The following is a 23,867-nucleotide window of genomic DNA, read 5'->3' as shown; positions in this document are numbered from 1 at the left end:
TTTGTGTGGGGTATCCGGTAAATGGTACCGATTGTAATAGGCGTCTTAAGGTTTTTTACAGTAAAATTAGCAAAAATGTATTCTCCATATTCATCACTAAAGCAAGTGGTGCTAATACAAGATAATTGGTTAGAGTAATAGATTGCAATACCACCCCCAACTTGGTATGGTCTGCAGTTGTGGATTGCTATGTATCCTGGTAGAGGGTAGATATCTATTGTGTCCTGCTTAAGCCAGGTCTCAGTAAGAATAATGCAGGAGAAGGGTGTCTTTAGTGATTCAAGGAGTACCAGGAGGTCATCATAGTATTTGCTTAAGGACCTAATGTTGTAGTTAAGTACTGATAGACTTTTAGCATTGTTTAGGATAGTGCTGGCTTGTGATGCTGTGTAGTAAAGGCAGTTACTTTCCAATAGGTTTTGATTGTGTGTCAGATTATGGAGGTTTAGATCAGGGTCAACATGATCAATCATCTTCTAGGTTTAAATTATGGTTATTTATATCCTGAGTTGTGGGTTGAGTTTTAGTACTGATATCTGTAGTGGTGGGAAGTTTGGACAAGTGTATAGCTATAGCATTTTGGTCATGTAGAGTATAGTCACTAATACACATAATGGAGTTGGTGTTGTCTATGTGTTGTGCTGGAATGAGCTAAAGTGCAACTAGGTATAAACTAATAATATAAAAATACAATTTAAAAATAGCACAAGACTCTCACTTGTAATTGCACTAAGGTCTAATGTAATGACTTTGGTATAGTCTATGTATTGAGCTAGAATGAGCTATAGTACAACTAGGTTTAATCTAATAATATAAAAATACAAATTAAAAATAGCACCAGACTCTCACTAGTAATTACACTATGGTCTAATATAATGAATTTGGTATTGACTATGTACTGAGCTAGAATGAGCTATGGTACAACTGAGTTTAATCTAATGATATAAAAAAGGCACAAGACTCTCAATTGTAATTGCACTAAGGTGTTATATAAGTTGTTTACAAGAATTAGAGTATAATTAGATTTAAATTGACAAGATAAAATATGCAAGTTAAGGTAGCAAAATAATAAAAAAAAGTAGAAAAAAAAAAAAAAAGAGGTAGTTGGTACTAGTTAGCAAAAGATAGTTAAGGGCCTTGAACAATAATATAATTGAAATATACACTAATTGCACACACAATATAGTCACTAAGATATGAAAACAATCTTAGAAAAGGACTTATAATATAAACTTATAATATAAAAATACAAATTGAAATGGTACTTGCAATTGCACTAGGGTCTGGTATAGGTTGTTGACAAGATCAAGAGTATAACTAGATTTAAATTGACAAAGTAAAATTCACAAATTAAAGTACCAAAAGAATAATAAGTAAAAAATAACAATGGCAATGTCTTGGTTATAATATGATAGTAAGATGGTAGACAGGTACACAGGTACAGAGGCACACAAGTGCACAGTGTTGGAGTGGTTGGTACTTTTGTTTAATAAATGGATGAAAGAGGGGAAGGTACCTAGGGATTGGCAGAGAGCATGTATAGTCCCTTTATATAAAGGGAAAGGGGACAAAAGAGACTAAAAATTATAGAGGAATAAGTTTACTGAGTATACCAGGAAAAGTGTACGGTAGGGTTATAATTGAAAGAATTAGAGGTAAGACAGAATGTAGGATTGCAGATGAGCAAGGAGGTTTCAGAGTGGGTAGGGGATGTGTAGATCAAGTGTTTACATTGAAGCATATATGTGAACAGTATTTAGATAAAGGTAGGGAAGTTTTTATTGCATTTATGGATTTAGAAAAGGCATATGATAGAGTGGATAGAGGAGCAATGTGGCAGATGTTGCAAGTACATGTATATGGAATAGGTGGTAAGTTATTAAATGCTGTAAAGAGTTTTTATGAGGATAGTGAGGCTCAGGTTAGGGTGTGTAGAAGAGAGGGAGACTACTTCCCGGTAAAAGTAGGTCTTAGACAGGGATGTGTAATGTCACCATGGTTGTTTAATATATTTATAGATGGGGTTGTAAAGGAAGTAAATGCTAGGGTGTTCGGGAGAGGGGTAGGATTAAATTATGGGGAATCAAATTCAAAATGGGAATTGACACAGTTACTTTTTGCTGATGATACTGTGCTTATGGAGGATTCTAAAGAAAAATTGCAAAGGTTAGTGGATGAGTTTGGGAATGTGTGTAAAGGTAGAAAGTTGAAAGTGAACATAGAAAAGAGTAAGGTGATGAGGGTGTCAAATGATTTAGATAAAGAAAAATTGGATATCAAATTGGGGAGGAGGAGTACGGAAGAAGTGAATGTTTTCAGATATACTTGGGAGTTGACGTGTCGGCGGATGGATTTATGAAGGATGAGGTTAATCATAGAATTGATGAGGGAAAAAAGGTGAGTGGTGCGTTGAGGTATATGTGGAGTCAAAAAACGTTATCTATGGAGGCAAAGAAGGGAATGTATGAAAGTATAGTAGTACCAACACTCTTATATGGGTGTGAAGCTTGGGTGGTAAATGCAGCAGCGAGGAGACGGTTGGAGGCAATGGAGATGTCCTGTTTAAGGGCAATGTGTGGTGTAAATATTATGCAGAAAATTTGGAGTGTGGAAATTAGGAAAAGGTGTGGAGTTAATAAAAGTATTAGTCAGAGGGCAGAAGAGGGGTTGTTGAGGTGGTTTGGTCATTTAGAGAGAACGGATCAAAGTAGAATGACATGGAAAGCATATAAATCTATAGGGGAAGGAAGGCAGGGTAGGGGTCGTCCTCGAAAGGGTTGGAGAGAAAGGGTAAAGGAGGTTTTGTGGGCAAGGGGCTTGGACTTCCAGCAAGCGTGCGTGAGCGTGTTAGATAGGAGTGAATGGAGATGAATGGTACTTGGGACCTGACGATCTGTTGGAGTGTGAGCAGGGTAATATTTAGTGAAGGGATTCAGGGAAACCGGTTATTTTCATATAGTCGGACTTGAGTCCTGAAAATGGGAAGTACAATGCCTGCACTTTCAAGGAGGGGTTTGGGATATTGGCAGTTTGGAGGGATATGTTGTGTATCTTTATATGTGTATGCTTCTAAACTGTTGTATTCTGAGCACATCTGCAAAAACAGTGATAATGTGCGAGTGTGGTGAAAGTGTTGAATGATGATGAAAGTATTTTCTTTTTGGGGATTTTCTTTTTTTTTGGGGTCACCCTGCCTCGGTGGGAGACGGCCGACTTGTTGAAAAAAAAAAAATAATAATAATAGAATAATAATAATATAATTATGTGTGAGTGAGGTGAAAGTGTTGAATGATGATGAAAGTATTTTCTTTTTGGGGATTTTCTTTCTCTTTGGGTCACCCTGCCTCGGTGGGAGACGGCCGACTTGTTGGAAAAAAAAAATATAATAATAATAATAATAATAATAATTTTTTTTTTTTTTCAACAAGTCGGCCGTCTCCCACCGAGGCAGGGTGACCCAAAAAAGAAAGAAAATCCCCAAAAAGAAAATACTTTCATCATCATTCAACACTTTCACCACACTCACACATTATCACTGCTTTTGCAGAGGTGCTCAGAATACAACAGTTTAGAAGCATATACTTATAAAGACACAACATATCCCTCCAAACTGCCAATATCCCAAACCCCTCCTTTAAAGTGCAGGCATTGTACTTCCCATTTCCAGGACTCAAGTCAGACTATATGAAAATAACCAGTTTCCCTGAATCCCTTCACTAAATATTACCCTGCTCACACTCCAACAGATCGTCAGGTCCCAAGTATCATTCGTCTCCATTCACTCCTATCTAACACGCTCATGCACGCTTGCTGGAAGTCCAAGCCCCTTGCCCACAAAACCTCCTTTACCCCTTCTTTCCAACCCTTTCGAGGACGACCCCTACCCCTCCTTCCTTCCCCTATAGATTTATATGCTTTCCATGTCATTCTACTTTGATCCATTCTCTCTAAATGACCAAACCACCTCAACAACCCCTCTTCTGCCCTCTGACTAATACTTTTTATTAACTCCACACTTTCTCCTAATTTCCACACTCCGAATTTTCTGCATAATATTTACACCACACATTGCCCTTAAACAGGACATCTCCACTGCCTCCAACCATCTCCTCGCTGCTGCATTTGCCACCCAAGCTTCACATCCATATAAGAGTGTTGGTACTACTATACTTTCATACATTCCCTTCTTTGCCTCCACAGATAACGTTTTTTGACTCCACATATACCTCAATGCACCACTCACCTTTTTTCCCTCATCAATTCTATGATTAACCTCATCCTTCATAAATCCATCTGCCGACACGTCAACTCCCAAGTATCTGAAAACATTCACTTCTTCCATACTCCTCCTCCCCAATTTGACATCCAATTTTTCTTTATCTAAATCATTTGACACCCTCATCACCTTACTCTTTTCTATGTTCACTTTCAACTTTCTACCTTAACACACATTCTCAAACTCATCCACTAACCTTTGTAATTTTTCTTTAGAATCTCCCATAAGCACAGCATCATCAGCAAAATGTAACTGTGTCAATTCCCATTTTGAATTTGATTCCCCAAAATTTAATCCCACCCCTCTCCCGAACACCCTAGCATTTACTTCTTTTACAACCCCATCTATAAATATATTAAACAACCATGGTGACATTACACATCCCTGTCTAAGACCTACTTTTACTGGGAAGTAGTCTCCCTCTCTTCTACACACCCTAACCTGAGCCTCACTATCCTCATAAAAACTCTTTACAGCATTTAGTAACTTACCACCTATTCCATATACTGTACTTGCAACATCTGCCACATTGCTCCCCTATCCACTCTATCATATGCCTTTTCTAAATCCATAAATGCAATAAAAACTTCCCTACCTTTATCTAAATACTGTTCACATATATGCTTCAATGTAAACACTTGATCTACACATCCCCTACCCACTCTGAAACCTCCCTGCTCATCCGCAATCCTACATTCTGTCTTGCCTCTAATTCTTTCAATTATAACCCTACCGTACACTTTTCCTGGTATACTCAATAAACTTATTCCTCTATAATTTTTACAATCTCTTTTGTCCCCTTTCCCTTTATATAAAGGGACTATACATGCTCTCTGCCAATCCCTAGGTACCTTCCCCTCTTTCATACATTTATTAAACAAAAGTACCAACCACTCCAACACTATATCCCCCCCTGCTTTTAACATTTCTGTCATGATCCCATCAGTTCCAGCTGCTTTACCCCCTTTCATTCTACGTAATGCCTCGCGTACCTCCCCCACTCTTACATTCTGCTCTTCTTCACTCCTAAAAGATGGTATACCTCCCTGGCCAGTGCATGAAATTACCGCCTCCCTTTCTTCCTCAACATTTAAAAGTTCCTCAAAATATTCTCGCCATCTACCTAATACCTCCCTCTCCCCATCTACTAACTCCCCTACTCTGTTTTTAACTGACAAATCCATACTTTCCCTAGGCTTTCTTAACTTGTTTAACTCACTCCAAAATGGCAGATGTGTTAATAAAAAAATGTTGTTGTTATCTAAAACATATACAGTAGTTAAAACTTACTGAGTTCTTCTCTTATACGTCCTATATCCCCCTCTATATTAGAAATTTGTTTCAGACGCAGTATTACTGGCTCCAGTTCTGAAGTCAAGCCCTGTTTCTCAGCCTCAATATTTTTATGTTTGTCTTCATTAGATTTTAGGTCAACACGTTTACGATTTGCCTCCTCCTTCCACTTTTTTAACTCAACCAGGATATCTTGCAAATTCTTTATTTCTGAAAGGAAAATATAGAGAGAGTAAGGTTTTGATGACATAATTTTATGCAATAAGATCACAGTAAACAGGTGATATCACAATATGCAAAACAACCACTGTGGAAAAAAATAGTGAACTTCCAATTGCTTTCATGATTTCTCACATTATCAAAGACTTGTAAAAAAAATAACAAAAAAGCAAAGGCATATAAGGCTGAGATTACATCTCAGAGTCAACATACAACACCTCGTCCTTCCCTTTATAATGATGCAGGTGAGATGGTCAAGGACCTGTCAAAACATAGCTTAAATTCTTCTAATTTGTCCAATTCTAAACCAGTATTCATATTAAATTCAAAAAGATTTCTTATGAAGCTTGATTCAATTATACAGCCTCTCCTCACTTAACGACAGGGTTCTGTTCTTAGCTAAGAGTAGGTCGGTAAGCGAACTGGTCATTAAGCGCGGAGTATGCTTTACTGGTAGTGGGTTTGTGCCAACCATCTTTAGATATATTTTTAATGTCACCTTTGCACCATTTATAACATTTCTAGTATATTTTTAAACATTTATACAGTAGTGTACTGTACAGTGGAACCTCTACTTACGAGTGTATCCATGTGCAAGTTTTTCCAGGTACGAGCAGCTACTCAGTCGATTTTTTGCTTCCAGACATGAGCAAAATTTCCAGATGCAAGTGGGCCTCAAGGAAGGTTAATTGACACTGGTGAAGGGGCTCCTGCTCTTAATCTAAGGAATTGGATCTGTTGTTTGTTGGACTATCTTATTGAAACTTGGGCAATGTATAATAAAAAGATGCTTCTTAACATACACCAAAAATGAAAGAAATCGGATTATAAATAACGGAGTTCACTTCTCAGCCATTAGCCTCTCCTTAGCGGTATATTTTCGTATGGTTTTTATGGTTGTACTCTCGTTTTATTTGGTCTCATGTGACAGAATGGAAGATCTACTACAAAAACAAACATGATTTTAATTGGTTTCACAATGAAAAGTACCTTGAAATTGAGCTCAAAATAGCAGAAATGTTCAATTCTTTGGCGACATCAGTGGTAGACATCATGAAGCAGCAGTGGCAGACAACATGTAGCAACAGTAGCAGACATCATGAGGTAGCAGTGGCAGACATCATGAGGCAGCAGTGGCAGACATCATGAGGCAGCAGTGGCAGACAATATGAAGCAGCAGTGGCAGACATCATGAGGTAGCAGTGGCAGACAACATGAAGCAGCAGTGGCAGATATCATGAGGTAGTAGTGGCAGACAACAAAGCTGCAGTGGCAGACATCATGAGGTAGCAGTGGCAGACAACATGAAGCAGCAGTGGCAGACAACATGAAGCAGCAGTGGCAAACATCATGAGATAGCAGTAGCAGACAACATGAAGTAGCAGTGGCAGACAATATGAAGCAGCAGTGGCAAAGTGTAACATTAAGAGTGTAGCAATTAAGTGTAGCATTAAGAGTGTAGCACTTAAAAGTCACTCTGTCTGACTTTTTTGGGTTATCCTAGGTTCTCTACACATGTAGTCAGGAGCAGGAATGGCCGCTGTGGTGGCCCTATAAACCCCAACAACAATGGCTGCTGTCACCACCACTAGCCACATACCTAATGACATGTATTTTATTCATTCTAGTGTATATATCATGTTTCTATGTTGTTAATATTGTTTAATATGTCATACTACATGAATTGTGATAGATAATTAAGCTGCAGAGCTGATATTAGGGAAATTATTAAAGTATTTTCTCATGCCTGGAATTCCACTGGAATGTATTAATTCCATTTCAATTAATTTAAATGAAGAAAACTTACTCTGCAAACAAGCAAATCCAGTTGCGAGCAAGGTCATGGAACGGATTAAACTTGTAAGTAAAGGTTCCACTGTATACTGTAATACACAGAATAGAGGAAATCAACTCTAATATACATTACTTAGATTTGCATACTAGTTGGAGAACTGGTCGTAAGTCCGAGCAGTCGGTAAACGAGTATCACTAAGTGAGGAGAGGCTGTATTTCTCTCAATCATGGACATGCTTCATACAGCTTTATCAGCATTTTGAAAATCAATTAAACTTGTCCAGTTCTGCTATATTTATGTTGTTGTCATCTTAGTTCAAGGCTTTTCCCAGTTTGATCATAATAAACTTTTCACAGCAGTCAGCGTTTTGGGGGGAATTTTCAATCAAGTGTTTTAGAAGTTTTGCAACTTCTAAAAACAGTCAATAATGTGAAAATTGCAAAAGCTTTTTGTAAAGTGGAAAAATCCACTGAGTTATCCAGTGATGAAATTAATATAAGTAGGGGGATGGCTTATAGTTCTATGATGAAACAATATACTATTCCCAATAGGCATCAAAGATTTTTTGTCTTATGAAAACCTTATTAGTAATAAAAAATTTGCATATTACTAAAGCAGACAAAATAAATACAGTAGCAATTTTGAAAAACTGATTACCAAGGTAAAATTAACAATCTTTTAGATCAGGGGTTCCCAACCTTTTCTATGCTCTGTACCCTTAGGAAATGTTTGATTAATGTTGCACCCTCTACATAAGTAATATCACATTTGAAGATGAAGAAGTCAAATTTCTAATTTTTGAATCACAAATTGAACCAAATACAGTACTGCAGGTGAACAAATAGAACTCAAAAAAATAAGCTTTTAATTCAGCGCTCTCACCGCAGGTTGGAAACCCTTGTTTTAGATGATGCAGATACTTATTCCAAACTTAAAAAGAATCCCTTAGATTCAGTTAATAATAACTTAAATAAAACATCTACTGAAAAGCAAAGAATCATAAAATTCATGATCACCATCCATCTTTACTGTATATGTATGGATTAATAAAAATCACAAAAACCTAGTAATCCAGCCAGACCCATGATTAGCTCCATAGGTTCAGTTTCCTATAAATGATCTAAATAGCTAGATATGTTGAGCCCAATTGTTGGTAAAATTTCTGCCCTTAATGCTAAAAATAATACCGATTTAGTTGATAAATTAAGCACCATGAATGATTTAAATGATTAGAACATGGTTAATTTAAATCCAGACAAATTGCTATACTGTGCTTGTAGATAGTGATCGTTTGTAATACCAGTTGGTCCATGAGCAACTCTCCGAGACAAGAGAGACAAGCAGACAAACACACAGGCAGGCAGACACACACACACACACACACAGATGGACAGATACATAGAGCTAGACAGACAGAGCTGGAAAGACAGAGCTAGAAAGACAGATGGACAGAAAGCTAGATACAAAGCTAGACAGAGCGCTAGACAGACAGACATGTTTATGTGAAACATTGAAAACAAATAAAGGGAAAGCTCATCAAATGTCACCACTGTCATTAGCGGGGTGATAAGATGAGATAAGAGGACGCTCATCAAATGTCACCATTATCAGCAGTGGAGTGATAAGATAAGACGAGTGACACACTTTTACATGATGCTTCAAGGGAATTCGTTATTTTTTTTTTTAACGAATCAGCAGTCTCCCACCTAGGCAGGGTGACCCAAAAAGAAAGAAAATCCCTAAAATGAAAATACTTTCATCATCATTCAACACTTTCACCTCACTCATACATAAACACTGTTTTTCCCGAGGTACCCAGATACAACAGTTTAGAAGCATATATAAAGATACAATATAAAAAATGACCTGAAATAATATAACAAACTCCCTATAGAATATGATATTAGGGCCCCAATTATATATATACCATCCGATTACACATCCCTCCAAACTGCCAATATCCCAAACCCCTCTTTTAACCCTTTGACTGTTTTCGACGTATAAATACGTCTTACGAGCCAATGTTTCTGACGTATATATACTCAATAATTCTAGCGGCTTCAAATCAAGTGGGAGAAAGCTGGTAGGCCCACATGTGAGAGAATGGGTCTGTGTGGTCAGTGTGCACCACATAAAAAAAATCCTGCAGCACACATTGCGTAATGAGAAAAAAAAAACTCATCGTTTTTTTGGAATAAAACGCCGACTTTGAGGTGTATTTTCGTATAGTATTTATCGTTGTATTCGCGTTTTCATGGTCTTAGGTGATAAAATGGAAAACATATTACAGAAATAGAGATGATTTTAATTACTTTTACGATGAAAACGACCTTGAAACTGAGCTCAAAGTAGCGGAAATGTTCGATTTTTACCAATGTTCAAGAGTAAATAAATCACACCACACGTCCAATACACGTCAACTGGGGAGTCTAATATTCTTTCACTAGTGCACTGATATTATTTATACCATTTTTACAATAATGCAGTAGTCTGCATAACAGTAAATTTTGTATTTTTTTGTATGAATAAAAAATCAAAATAGAAAGCAATAATAATATAAGAGGGGCCTAGAGATGTGACTAATGAACAGAGCATATGTTATTTTAGTGCCACGAACGTCTATCTTGTTTATTCTGGACCCTATTTTGAAATTGGCATCTTTTTTATTTTGCGTGAAATTGGCCAAATTGCCAATTTCTGACCACCATATTGGGTAGTCCAAATTAGTAAATGGGAGGTTTCTTGTACTCAGCTGATAGATAAAATGGAGTTCTAAAGAAATAGCTATGAGTTTGGTCAACTGGAACAACGGAATTGGCTCAAAATTGGGCTCAAAGTCGGCGAAATCGCCGATACGCATATGTCGCCGAGACCGCTAACTTCGCGGGAGCATAATTCCACGAGTTTTCGACCAAATTTCGAACTTTTGGTGTCATAACCATCGGGAAAAGATTCTCTATCATTTCATAAGAAAAAATAATTTTTTTTTTTTTCAAAAATTGAGCGACATAGAATGACAGTTTCAGAGAGGGGCCTGAAACAGTCAAAGGGTTAAAGTGCAGTCATTCTACTTCCCATTTTCAAAACTCAAGTCCAGCTATATAAAAATAACTGGTTTCCCTGAATCCCTTCAATAAATACAGTATTACCCTGCTCACACTCCAACAGCTCATCAGGTCCCAAAAACCATTCGGCTCCATTCACTCCTATCTACCACGCTTATGCACACTTGCTGAAAGTCCAAGGCCCTCGCCCACAAAACCTCCTTTACCTCCTTCCTCCAATCTTTTCGAGGACGACCCCTACCCCACCTTCCTTCCCCTACAGATTTATATTGCATCTTTATATATGTTTCTAAACTGTTGTATCTGGGCACCTCTGCAAGAACAGTGATTATGTATGAGTGAGTTGAGTGTGTTGAATGATGATGAAAGTATTTTTGTTTTGGGGATTTTCTTTCTTTTTGGGTCACCCTGCCTAGGTGGGAGATGGCCAATTTGTTGAAAAAAATATGAAAACGAGAAAAAAGGTACATCGGCAACACTCCTGCAAGCGGCAGGACTCCATGTTGCTGTCAGACGAGTATCAAGGGCAAACTTTACAGGCTCATATCTCGGCGAGTACTGACCCTAAAATTTTTGTTTTTATCCTATGACACATAGAAAAATGCACTCTATCTCTATAAAAAAAAAAAAAAAAAAATTCTCAAAAGATTCGGAGTGCTGGGCGAAAGAACGTAGATCTACGTTTGGACAGTTGTAAACAGCCTGTACTGTCTGCACAGACAGCCTTGCTGTCTGCCAGCTCAGTTCATATTTCACGCCACTCAGGTGCTGCCCTCCGGGCCTGTCCAAGTCTGTGGGAAGCTGGTCCCACACGCTCACTCACTCTCACAGCGGCCTAGCAGGAAGACACAAGGCCTACTAGTTCCCTCTCGTGGGCATGGCCTACCCTGGCCATGGGCACAACACACAAGCCTGTGTACCCACCGCGACATTGCAAATAAAGTAAGAAGCCTCGGGAAGACGTATAATTCACACCCCGCTTGCAGTATCACCAAATAAACTCGTTATACAGTTAACGGGTTAAGTTTCCTATCTGAAGAACTTGTTAATTACATTTACCATTGCCATTTGAAACAAAACTGCTTAACAAAATCCTTCCCAACTGAGCTAAGTGGTACAGATATGCTGATGTTTTGTGTCTAATGCTTAAGAATATCGATAGAAATCATTTCCTTGTTAAATTAAATAGTCTAGCTCATTCTATAAATTTTACTGTTGAGTTTGAGCAAAATAACTCGCTACTTTTCTAGATGTATTGAGTATTAAATGGAACCATGATTTTAAACCCAAAATATACAAAAAAAACAAAACTGTAAAGTGAGCTATTATTTTTTCACATTATGATAGTTAAACCTTCTGTATTCTCATCAATGTTTTTGAGAGCTTTGCATATCTGCAGCCCAGAGTTTATAGACGAAGAAATCTTGAATATTTATGAAATAGCTAATGATCTAGCTGATTGCTGTGTTTACAAGAGTCCTTGTAAAAAATGTGATAAAGTTTATTATGGTCAAACTGGTAAAAGCCTTGAACTAAGATTACAACAACATAAATATAGCATTAGAACTGGATAAGAGTCTAATGCTCCATTTATTCATAAGAGAGATTTTAAGCCACCAACTGATTTTCAAAAAGCCAAAAAAGCTGTATCAAGCAGGTCCATGGCTGAGAGAAATAAAACTGAATCAAGCTTCATACAAAATAGGTTTGAATTTAATATGAATATTGGTCCTAGGTAGTAGGTTGGTAAACAGCAACCACCCAGGGAAGTACTACTGTCCTGCCAAGTGAGCGTACAACGAAAACCTGTAATTGTTTTACATGATGGTAGGATTGTTGGTGTCTTTTGTCTGTCTCATAAACATGCAAGATTTCAGGTATGTCTTGTTACTTCTACTTGCACTTAGGTCACACTACACATACATGTACAAGCATATATATACACACCCCTCTGGGTATTCTTCTATTTTCTTTCTAGTTCTTGTTCTTGTTTATTTCCTCTTATCTCCATGGGGAAGTGGAACAGAATTCTTCCTCCGTAAGCCATGCATGTTGTAAGAGGCGACTAAAATGCCGGGAGCAAGGGGCTAGTAACCCCTTCTCCCATATAAATTACTAAATTTAAAAGAGAAACTTTCGTTTTTCTTTTTGGGCCACCCTGCCTTGGTGGGATATGGCCGGTGTGTTGAAAGAAGAAAAATGAATATTGGTTTAGAATTTACAATTAGATTCATTTATAATTAATAAAATTTGGGAAGAATTTAAGCTATGTTTGATAGGTCCTTGACCATCTCACTCGCATCATCATAAAAGGAAGGGTGAGGTGTTATATGATGACCGTGGTCATTCAATTTGGGGGGTAAGGGTAGATAGGACTGAGAAAAGAACAACTAGAATTATCAAAAAAGAAAAGGATCTGTACTATATATGCAATTATTTATAAAATAAAAAGCTATTGCTGAATAACATTTTGCATATTAAATGGTTAGAAATTTTGGATCCACAATGAAATTCTCAACTCAATATCATATCTGTATTTCTGAAAGATATTCAGTCTGACACCTGTTTGATCTTGTGGCTGCCTGACTGGAGATGTTTGATGTTGAACTTACAAAGGAAGTTGAAAGATACTGTATGTGGTACAGTAGATAGCAGTAAAAATACTGAAGATATAAGGACACATAAAATCACAAAAGATACAAAAAAACAGAGACAACATACCTCTTAGAAGCATCAAATGGGAGAACAAAAAAGCCATAATTTCAAACCATGAAAAAAGAAAATATTTCCTCCCCAAAAGTGGTAGATAACATGACTGGGACCATGATAGGGTGCACTGAAGGCAGAATATTGCAGGTATAGTCCAGCTAATGTAACAAAAATAGATATTCATCAATAAAAATTTCACTCTGAAAAGTACTTAAATTTATAATTTGTACCTATATAACAATACAAAGTTGCAGATTCATAAAGTTACTTACTGGCTTTCACTTCCAATCGAAGCTTACGAATAGTCTCCAAACATTTGATGTATTTTGTAGCGTTGAATATAGCATCAAACCTGTCTTTCACCTTTTTCCCTTCATCTAGTGGCCTAAATACAAAAAAATTTAAAATGTACAATAATATTGCAACATACACAAAAATATATAGATAAGTTTTAAAGAAGCTACAGTCCTGTTTCTCTGACCACTTCTTTTCCTTAATGTAGCACTACCTGAAAATCCAGAACCAGATTTCTTCATATTAGGGAGCTCTGTGCTGAGTTGTCTGAACGTCAAGAGAAATTCAGGTGCATATTGATAAACATACCAGAAGCTTCTGTGCAGAAGCAAGTATTAATGTATTAAATCATGAAACTCTTCATTATCAGTAGTTTCTGATCAGTAAAAGCTGCTCATGTAGGCTACCCATGGAGAAACAGATGATGATGAGACAAATTTTGATAAATGAATTTGCCACCAAACTTCCATATAATTTTGCCAAACTTCAGACCATTTTATCTGTCAGAGCCACACAAGCCAAATATATATTCCAAGTTACCTAAGTTCATGGAAAACAGCCCCATTAGCCAGTGCCACCCAACCTACTACAGAACCTAAGTTTGAAAAGTACCTAGCTCCCCAATTTAGCAGAATCAGAAAACCCACTACAATTCTGACAACAACAGTCTATCAATTTTCTACACATGGCAGAGTTGGCTTGCCAGTATTTATCCACACCAGCTTCCTCTGCTGTCTTTTGTCCAGACAACTGAAATATATCAGACTCTCGATTTTAAGAGTTAAGAATTGTTAAGTGCAGCTAGCAAGATTTGGGGCAATCTAATGGAACAATCAATTACATTCACTTAACAATGTGGAAATTTAACAGAAAATATACTGTAATTTTGTTCTGTATATTAATATAATTGGAGAGAATGAGTTTATGGTGTGGTCTCCATCTGTCTCACTCAATGTTTGTAAACATTAATGGGGTGGTGCAGCTGCTTCACTCAATGTTCGTAAACCTTAAGTCTTGCTGCTCTCCAACCTGGAGGTGGAAAGTACAATGCCTGCACTTTAAAGGAGGGGTTTGGGATACTGGCTGCTTGGAGTGACATCTGAAATGCCGTATCTGGGCGCCTCTACAAAGACAGTGATTATGTGTGAATGATGGCGAAAGTGTTGAATGCTGGTGAAAGTGTTTCTTTTTTTGGGGGGTCTTCCTGCCTCAGTGAGAGACAGTCAAAGTGTTGGAAAAAAATACATTAAATATTACCATGTTCTACCTTTGTAGACTGAAGTTATTTCAATAATATGAAAATTTAATTTTCTGGTTGTCATCCTTACGAATTCACGTGGAGATCACATGCCTCGCAGTCTCACAAACATATAGACTGTAAATAATACAAAATAAAGCCTGCATAACAAATTTTATTTCAGATTTCATCTCATTTTTGTGTTTTAGAGACCATCTCTCTGGTTATTACTGGTATTTTTATGAAAATTACAAGAATAAAAGGAGATTTGGCCATAGGAAAGCCAATGAACCAGAAAAATGCTGAATGACAGAAATCTGGTTGCCCAGCAATATAAATGTTGGATAATCAAAATCCGCAAAAACTGAAACTCATGAATTTGCACACACATCTGTACACGCTATGCAAGGTTGAAGAGTCACACCTCCCACCCTCATAAGCTATACAGTCAAAATTTTTAACCAAAATTCCTTATTACTACAATAATTTTTGCCTTTTCAGTGTCACTTAAAGAAGTGCATAGTATACTAACAGACAAATGACCAAAAAAAAATTTTAATATGGATAGCCTAGGAGGCTGAAACGGGGGGGGGGGGGGGGGGGGGGGGGACATTCCAACTCCTAAATAAAAATGATACTTTATGCACTAGCACATATATAGCTTTTATAGCAACTATATTATATCTGCTATTGTGTTACTCTTATGTGTTCCATTTCTCTACTAGTGACACTAAACATGTGCTTCTAAGCAGTATTTCCCCATCCAATATATCTAAAGGTTTCTCTAAAATTTGCCTTTGTAATGCAAGAGCTTGTGAAGGCAGAGTATCAGTCTTTTTTTTTTTTTTCCAAGAAGAAACTAGCCCACTATCTCCTCCCAATGCCAGATAAGCCAGGCTGTAATTACATAGCCCTGAAAATCACTAAAACACACAACTTAGTTGGTCAGGTAATAACAAGGAATCCTAATCTCAGACCAGGCTGCATTGGTAGAACAACCCTCAAAACTAATCACATGTATGCCTTTTAAACTACATAAGTATTGTACTTTGATGGCAATATTAACCCTTTCGCTGACTGTGCCGTAGTATTATGGCTTTGAGGTCACTGTCAGTGCCAGTGGTGGCTAATAGCTAAAATTAGTGGAGGTGCTGCCTCAAAATTTTTAGCTATTGTTTTAATATTGTGTAAAACAAAACAAATTATTTAAATGTTCTGTAAAATAAAAGAACCGAAAAAAAAACTATGAAATAAATAGCTGGAAGCATGATAATCATCTAATACTACACTTTATCACATTCAAGAAAATGGTACATGGTTTTTAAGCACAATACACATCACTGAGTCAAAGAGAATCACTACCTTACACTTGTACAACAGGGATGGCGTTGCATCAGCAACAGTGCTCTCTCTAACTAGCATTCAGCGTTTTATCTCGGACATGTGCGCCTACACACAGTAGCTAAACACCAAGTCGCTGGAACTGAAGCGCACGGTTCCATACAAGGATTTTTTAAATCTTTTCAAGTACATGTACTAGGGGATGGCTACTGACATTAATCGTTTCAGGGTCCAGAGGCCAAATTTCAAAGTGTGCACCAGGGTCCAAGAATTTTCAAAAAATAATTTTGTTATTTTTTCTTATGAAATGGTAGAGAATCTTTTTCTGAAAGTAATAAAACAAAATGTACAAAATTTAATGGAAAATTGGCGAAATTATGCTCTCGCGAATTTTGATGAGTCGGCAATATTTACGCATCGGTGATTTTGCCGACTTTGGCTCCCATTTTAGGGCAATTACAGTATTCCAGTCAACCAAATTCTTAGCTATTTCACTAGTATTACTTCTATTATACCGATTGAGCACGAGAAATCGCCAAAGTCAACTGTTTCAACAACAAAATAAAGTGACCAGAAATTAGTAATTTGGCCAATTTAATGCAAAGTTCAAAATATTGCAATTTCAAAATAGGGTCCAAAATAAACAATGCAGGCATTTCTGGCACTAAACTAACATTTCCTCTGTTCATTAGTTATGTTTTCAGACTTTATAAATGAATTCCATTTTGATTTTTTATTCACATAATGAATTTTTATTCAAACCAAAAAATAGTAGATTTACTGTTATGCAATACTGTAATAATTGCATAAATAATATCACCACATTTGTGAATGTATATTAGACCCACCAGCTGTCATGTATTAGACTTGTGAGGTCATTTGGTTACTCTTGAACATCGGCAAAAATTTAACATTTCTGCTACTTTGAGCTCAGTTTAAAGCCATTTCCAGTACTAAGACCAATCAAAGTCATCTCTATTTCTGTAGTATATCTTCCATTCTATCAAATGAGACCAAGAAATTGCAAATACAACTATAAAAAACATACGAAAAAACACTGCAAAGTCGCTGTTTTAATAAAAAATTATGGTCTCAGTTTTTTTTCTCTCATTATGCACTGTGTGCTGCAGGATTTGTTTTATGTGGTGAACATATACCACATAGATGTATTCTCTCATATCTAGACCCAAATTTACTGCTCACAGCTTATCAGAGTGAGCTGAGCTCATGGCGTAGATCTACGGTTTGGACCCTGAACGTAAAGCCGTAGATCTATGGCATGGACCCTGAAAGGGTTAAAGCTTAAGGATTATATAATGTACAAATATAAAGAAAGAATTAAAAAAAAAAAAAAGACATTATATTGAATGTTTTTTTTTATTAATACACTGGCCGATTCCCACCAAGGCAGGGTGGCCCAAAAAAGACAAATTTTCACCATCATTCACTCCATCACTGTCTTGCCAGAAGGGTGCTTTACACTACAGTTTTTAAACTGCAACATTAACACCCCTCCTTCAGAGTGCAGGCACTGTACTTCCCATCTCCAGGACTCAAGTCCGGCCTGCCGGTTTCCCTGAATCCCTTCATAAATGTTACTTTGCTCACACTCCAACAGCATGTCTACGGAGAATAGGATAGTAAATGAACAAGGAGGCTTTAGGAAAGGTAGGGGGTGTGTGGACCAGGTGTTTACAGTGAAACACATAAGTGAACAGTATTTAGATAAGGCTAAAGAGGTCTTTGTGGCATTTATGGATTTGGAAAAGGCGTATGACAGGGTGGATAGGGAGGCAATGTGGCAGATGTTGCAGGTGTATGGTGTAGGAGGTAGGTTACTGAAAGCAGTGAAGAGTTTTTACGAGGATACTGATGCTCAAGTTAGAGTATGTAGGAAAGAGGGAAATTATTTCCCAGTAAAAGTAGGCCTTAGACAAGGATGTGTGATGTCACCATGGTGGTTTAATATATTTATAGATGGGGTTGTAAGAGAAGTAAATGCGAGGGTCTTGGCAAGAGGCGAGGACTTAAAAAATAAAGAATCACACAAAGTGGGAGTTGTCACAGTTGCTCTTTGCTGATGACACTGTGCTCTTTGGAGATTCTGAAGAGAAGTTGCAGAGATTGGTGGATGAATTTGGTAGGGTATGCAAAAGAAGAAAATTAAAAGTGAATACAGGAAAGAGTAAGGTTATGAGGATAACAAAAAGATTAGGTGATGAAAGATTGGATGTCAGATTGGAGGGAGAGGGTATGGAGGAGGTGAATGTATTCAGATATTTGGGAGTGGACGTGTTAGCGGATGGGTCTACGAAAGATGAGGTGAATCATAGAATTGATGAGGGGAAAAGGGTGAGTGGTGCACTTAGGAGTCTGTGGAGACAAAGAACTTTGTCTTTGGAGGCAAAGAGGGGAATGTATGAGAGTATAGTTTCACCAACGCTCTTATATGGGTGTGAAGCATAGGTGATGAATGTTGCAGCGAGGAGAAGGCTGGAGGCAGTGGAGATGTCATGTCTGAGGGCAATGTGTGGTGTGAATATAATGCAGAGAATTCGTAGTTTGGAAGTTAGGAGGAGGTGCGGGATTACCAAAACTGTTGTCCAGAGGGCTGAGGAAGGGTTGTTGAGGTGGTTCGGACATGTAGAGAGAATGGAGCTAAACAGAATGACTTCAAGAGTGTATCAGTCTGTAGTGGAAGGAAGGCAGGGTAGGGGTCGGCCTAGGAAAGGTTGGAGGGAGGGGGTAAAGGAGGTTTTGTGTGCGAGGGGCTTGGACTTCCAGCAGGCATGCGTGAGCGTGTTTGATAGGAGTGAATGGAGACAAATGGTTTTTAATAGTTGACGTGCTGTTGGAGTGTGAGCAAAGTAACATTTATGAAGAGGTTCAGGGAAACCGGCAGGCCGGACTTGAGTCCTGGAGATGGGAAGTACAGTGCCTGCACTCTGAAGGAGGGGTGTTAATGTTGCAGTTTAAAAGCTATAGTGTAAAGCACCCTTCTGGCAAGACAGTGATGGAGTGAATGACAGTAAAAGTTTTTTTTTTTTGGGCCACCCTGCCTTGGTGGGAATCGGCCAGTGTGATAAAAAAAAAAAAAAATTATTACAATATTGCATAACAGTAAATCATCTGTTTTTTGTGTGAATAAAAAATCAAAATGGAATTCACGTGTGAAGCCTAGAAGCGTAACTAATGAACAGAGGAAATGTTATTTTAGTGCCAGGAATGCCTGCACTGCTAACTCTAAACCCTATTTTGAAACTGGAATATTTTGAAATTTGAGTGTAATTGGCCAAATTACCAATTTCTATCCACTTCACGGGGTAGCTGAAGTCGACGGAATTCTTAACAAAACAGTTAAGAATTTCATCGCCTGGAACACTGTAAATGGCCTAAAATAGGACTCAAAGTGAGCAAAACCGCCAATGTGTAAATATCGCTGATGCAGCAAAATTCGCAAAAGCATAATTTCATCAATTTTCCATCAATTTTCATACTTTTTGTTTTATTACCTTCAGAAAAAGACTACCATTTCATAAGAAAAAAAAAAGAAAATTGTTTTTGAAAATTCTTCAACACTGTGGACAAGTTTCAGATCAGGGGTCTGGACAGTGAAAGGGTTAACTTCAGGCCTCTTGAACCTTATCATACCTATTCTTGAAACTATTCACTGAATTTGCCTGCACAAATTACCATACTTATTGAACACATTCTACTTTCCTACCACCCTAAGACTAAACAAGTGTGGACAATACATATTGTACTTTCAACTTACCAATTTGCTTCCTCTTGATGACAAAATATTACATTATTCAGTATAGATTTAGAAACACCTAAGGATGAAGCCATCAGAGCCTCGAAGTCAGAGCATTTACTGAAAAAAGTTACATATAATTAATACAATGCGTTTCAAAGAAAGACTGTTGTACACATACATACTGCAAATAATGTGTAGAAAAGGAAAATGCATTCAGCCTTAGGCAAGTACCAAATTTGTTGTAAAATATATATTGCCCTCAGTAGTAATCACAAATCTTTGGGACATGTATGAAAATTTACTTAATTCAATAGCCATCAGTTCTTCTTGCTTTCAGACTGTACATTTTTCAACTCACCTTGACATAGTAATGCTAGTTCCATCAGGAGCCATTCTTTTGATTGTAGCATCTAAGGTTTTGCATTCCAATTTCTTGGCTTTCTGTGTAGTCTCTAAAGATCGAGTTGTCACCATGAGTTGTCCTCGAGTATCTTGAAAAAGTAACTTAATCTGCCCTCGTACCTAAAAATGTACCCAGTGTATATAATTATATAAATACATTACAGCCTTTCCTCACTTAGCAACGGAAGTCCATTCCTAAAACCGCGTCGTTCAATGAATTCATCGCTAAGTGAGGACCACATTATAGTGAGTTTGTGTCAACCATCTTTGATATTGTTTTAATGTCACCGCTACATCATTTGTAACATTTCTGGTATATTTTTAAATGTTTATACAGTATATATTATTTTTAACACATCGGCCGATTCCCACCAAGGCAGGGTGGCCTGAAAAAGAAAAACTTTCATCATCATTCACTCCATCACTGTCTTGCCAGAGGGGTGCTTTACACTACAGTTATAAAACTGCAACATTAACACCCCTCCTTCAGAGTGTAGACACTGTACTTCCCATCTCCAGTACTCAAGTCCGGCCTGCCGGTTTCCCTGAATCCTTTCATAAATGTTACTTTGCTCACACTCCAACATCACGTCAAGTATTAAAAACCATTTGTCTCCATTCACTCCTATCAAATACGCTCATGCATGCATGCTTGCTGGAAGTCCAAGTCCCCTTGCACAAAAAACCTCATTTACCACTTCCCTCCAGCCTTTCCTAGGCCGACCCCTACCCCGCCTTCCCTCCCCTACAGATTTATACGCTCTCGAAGTCATTCTCTTTTGTTCCATTCTCTCTACATGTCCGAACCACCTCAACAACCCCTCCTCAGCCCTCTGGATAACAGTTTCGGTAATCCCACACCTTCTCCTAATTTCCGAACTACGAATTCTCTGCATTATATTCACACCACACACTGCCCTCAGACATGACATCTCCACTGCCTCCAGCCTTCTCCTCGTTACAACATTCATCACCCATGCTTCACACCCATACAAGAGTGTTGGTACTACTCATACATTCTCCTTTTTGCTTCCACGGACAAAGTTCTTTGTCTCCACAGATTCCTAAGTGCACCACTCACCCTATTTCCCTCATCAATTCTGTGATTCACTTCATCCTTCATAGACCCATCTGCTGACACGTCCTCTCCTAAATATCTGAATACATTCACCTCCTCCATACTCTCTCCCTCCAATCTGATATCCAGTCTTTCGTCACCTAATCTTTTTGTTATCCTCATAACCTTACTCTTTCCTATATTCACCTTTAATTTTCTTCTACTTCTTTTTTTTAACAAGTCGGCTGTCTCCCACTGAGGCAGGGTGACCCAAAAAGAAAGAAAATCCCCAAAAAGAAAATACGTACTTTCATCATTTAACACTTTCACCTCACTCACACATAATCACTGTTTTTGCAGAGGTGCTCAGAATACAACAGTTTAGAAATATATATGTATAAAGATACACAACATATCCCTCCAAACTGCCAATATCCCAAAACCCCTCCTTTGAAGTGCAGGCATTGTACTTCCCATTTCCAGGACTCAAGTCCGGCTATATAAAATAACCGGTTTCCCTGAATCCCTCCACTAAATATTACCCTGCTCACACTCCAACAGCTCGTCTTTTACATACCCTACCAAATTCATCCACCAACCTCTGCAACTTCTCTTCAGAATCTCCCAAAAGCACCGTGTCATCAGCAAAGAGCAACTGTGACAATTCCCACTGTGTTTGATTCTTTATCTTTTTAACTCCCCACCTCTTGCCGAGACCCTAGCATTCACTTCTCTTACAACCCCATCTATGAATACACCTACCATCCGACTTACGACCAAGCTTGGTTCCGACCAACCGGTCCTAAGTCAAAATGGAAGTAAGTCGAACCTTTGAAAATTGCCGACATACTGGGCAGGGCATAATGTCAAACCTTTCCTATATAAACTACCTACATAGTACATGTACTGTAATGTAATGTACAATTATTATTTCATTCTTTTTACCATAATTTACTTCTATTGTTACATTTTAATTATTTATGTACTGTATATAATGTATACATGTTAGTGAACTGTACTGTAAATTTTACATCGCATACAGTATCACATGTTACTGTTATCTTTATGTATTGTCGACACAGCGGAATGGGAGAATACCACTGATAGTGTCATCCTACCAGAATGTAGTATAACCTATACCCTAAGTAAAGAGAAACAACTCTGGAACATGTGTAATACGTATCCGGCTGGCTGGCTGGCCGGCCGGGTGGGTGGCCGGGTGGGTGGCCGGGTGGTTGGTTGGCTGACTGACTGGCTGACTGACTGACTGAATGTGGCTGTCTGTCTCTCTGTATCTCTCTGTATCTCTCTCTCTCTCTGTATCTCTCTCTCTCTGTATATATATATCTCTCTCTCTCTATATCTCTCTCTCTCTCTCTGTATATCTCTCTCTCTGTATATATCTCTCTCTGTATATATCTCTCTCTGTATATATCTCTCTCTGTATATATGTCTCTCTCTCTGTATCTCTCTCTCTCTGTATATCTCTCTCTGTATATCTCTCTCTCTGTATATCTCTCTCTCTGTATATCTCTCTCTCTCTGTATCTCTCTCTCTCTCTCTCTCTCTCTCTCTCACAAGTACACATAAGTGAAATTATCATACATAGTATAAATTACCTAGGATAACCCAAAAAATCCAGACAAAGTGCTATACAGTGGATCTGTGCTCCAGTGCCCTAAATTAATAATAATAATATTAATAATTATTATTATTATTATTACAATAATACATATGTACTAATATTAATCATATTATTATATTTAAACTATAATTGTGAAAAATAATTTCCCAAAATTATGCTGTGTAAATAAACCTGATTAATACATTACTATTGCTCTAAAGTGTATTTTAGAGAAGTGAACCGACAGGGAAGCTCTGCGCCTGCGCTGACGAGCAGGGGAGGAGACGCCATTGTTTTTGAATGTGGTACAGGCAAACTAATGTAATGTGCATAATATTCGTCGCTCTAGGGGTTCCTGGGCTTAAAACCTCTCAAATAGGAGCTGAAATTATTGGATTTGCAGTCCTGCATAATGTGAGCATTAAATAGATGGGCAGAACAGCTTCAGAACCCCAGCTAAGTCATGTCTATTGTGTTGAAATTCTGGCAAGTATTTTCTTCATATTAGACAGGGGGGTTTTGAGTATGACACACAGTAATCTCCAGACAAATTGATGAGTGTTATGATTATAAATTCTCCTTCTGTTACACAAATGTGTATATGTAATCATTTATTAATTTTAACATACAGTCCACAAATTTATATTAATGTTTACAATAATTCCTGGTAATGTATATTTCATTTGAAATTAATATAGGTCAAGAGTGACTTGTGGATATGACAGTAGTAGGTATCGAAGGGGTACATTTTTTGTGACCTAGATGTCCAAAAATTCCTACTTGTCTATGTAACTTTGA

The 23,867-nt window shown here is 37.7% G+C and overlaps 1 protein-coding gene across 2 annotated transcripts in view; it reads right to left on the bottom strand.

Moving 5' to 3' along the window:
* The window catches only part of rad50 (DNA repair protein rad50), a 208,353-nt gene that overhangs the window by 141,881 nt on the left and 42,605 nt on the right, over positions 1-23,867 (bottom strand). For both annotated transcript variants that reach the window (XM_070094544.1, XM_070094545.1), the window contains 4 exons: positions 20,345-20,508; positions 20,005-20,103; positions 13,630-13,742; positions 5,567-5,779 (listed from right to left, as the gene is read on the bottom strand). In XM_070094544.1, coding sequence (XP_069950645.1) covers positions 5,567-5,779; positions 13,630-13,742; positions 20,005-20,103; positions 20,345-20,508 — 589 coding nt within the window. The remainder of the gene's footprint in view (positions 1-5,566; positions 5,780-13,629; positions 13,743-20,004; positions 20,104-20,344; positions 20,509-23,867) is intronic.

The sequence above is a fragment of the Cherax quadricarinatus genome, chromosome 46, assembly GCF_038502225.1.
Source record: "Cherax quadricarinatus isolate ZL_2023a chromosome 46, ASM3850222v1, whole genome shotgun sequence".
NCBI classification, from domain to species: domain Eukaryota; kingdom Metazoa; phylum Arthropoda; class Malacostraca; order Decapoda; family Parastacidae; genus Cherax; species Cherax quadricarinatus.
Note: the sequence above shows the minus strand (reverse complement) of the source record. Positions and strands in the feature narration are given on the sequence as shown.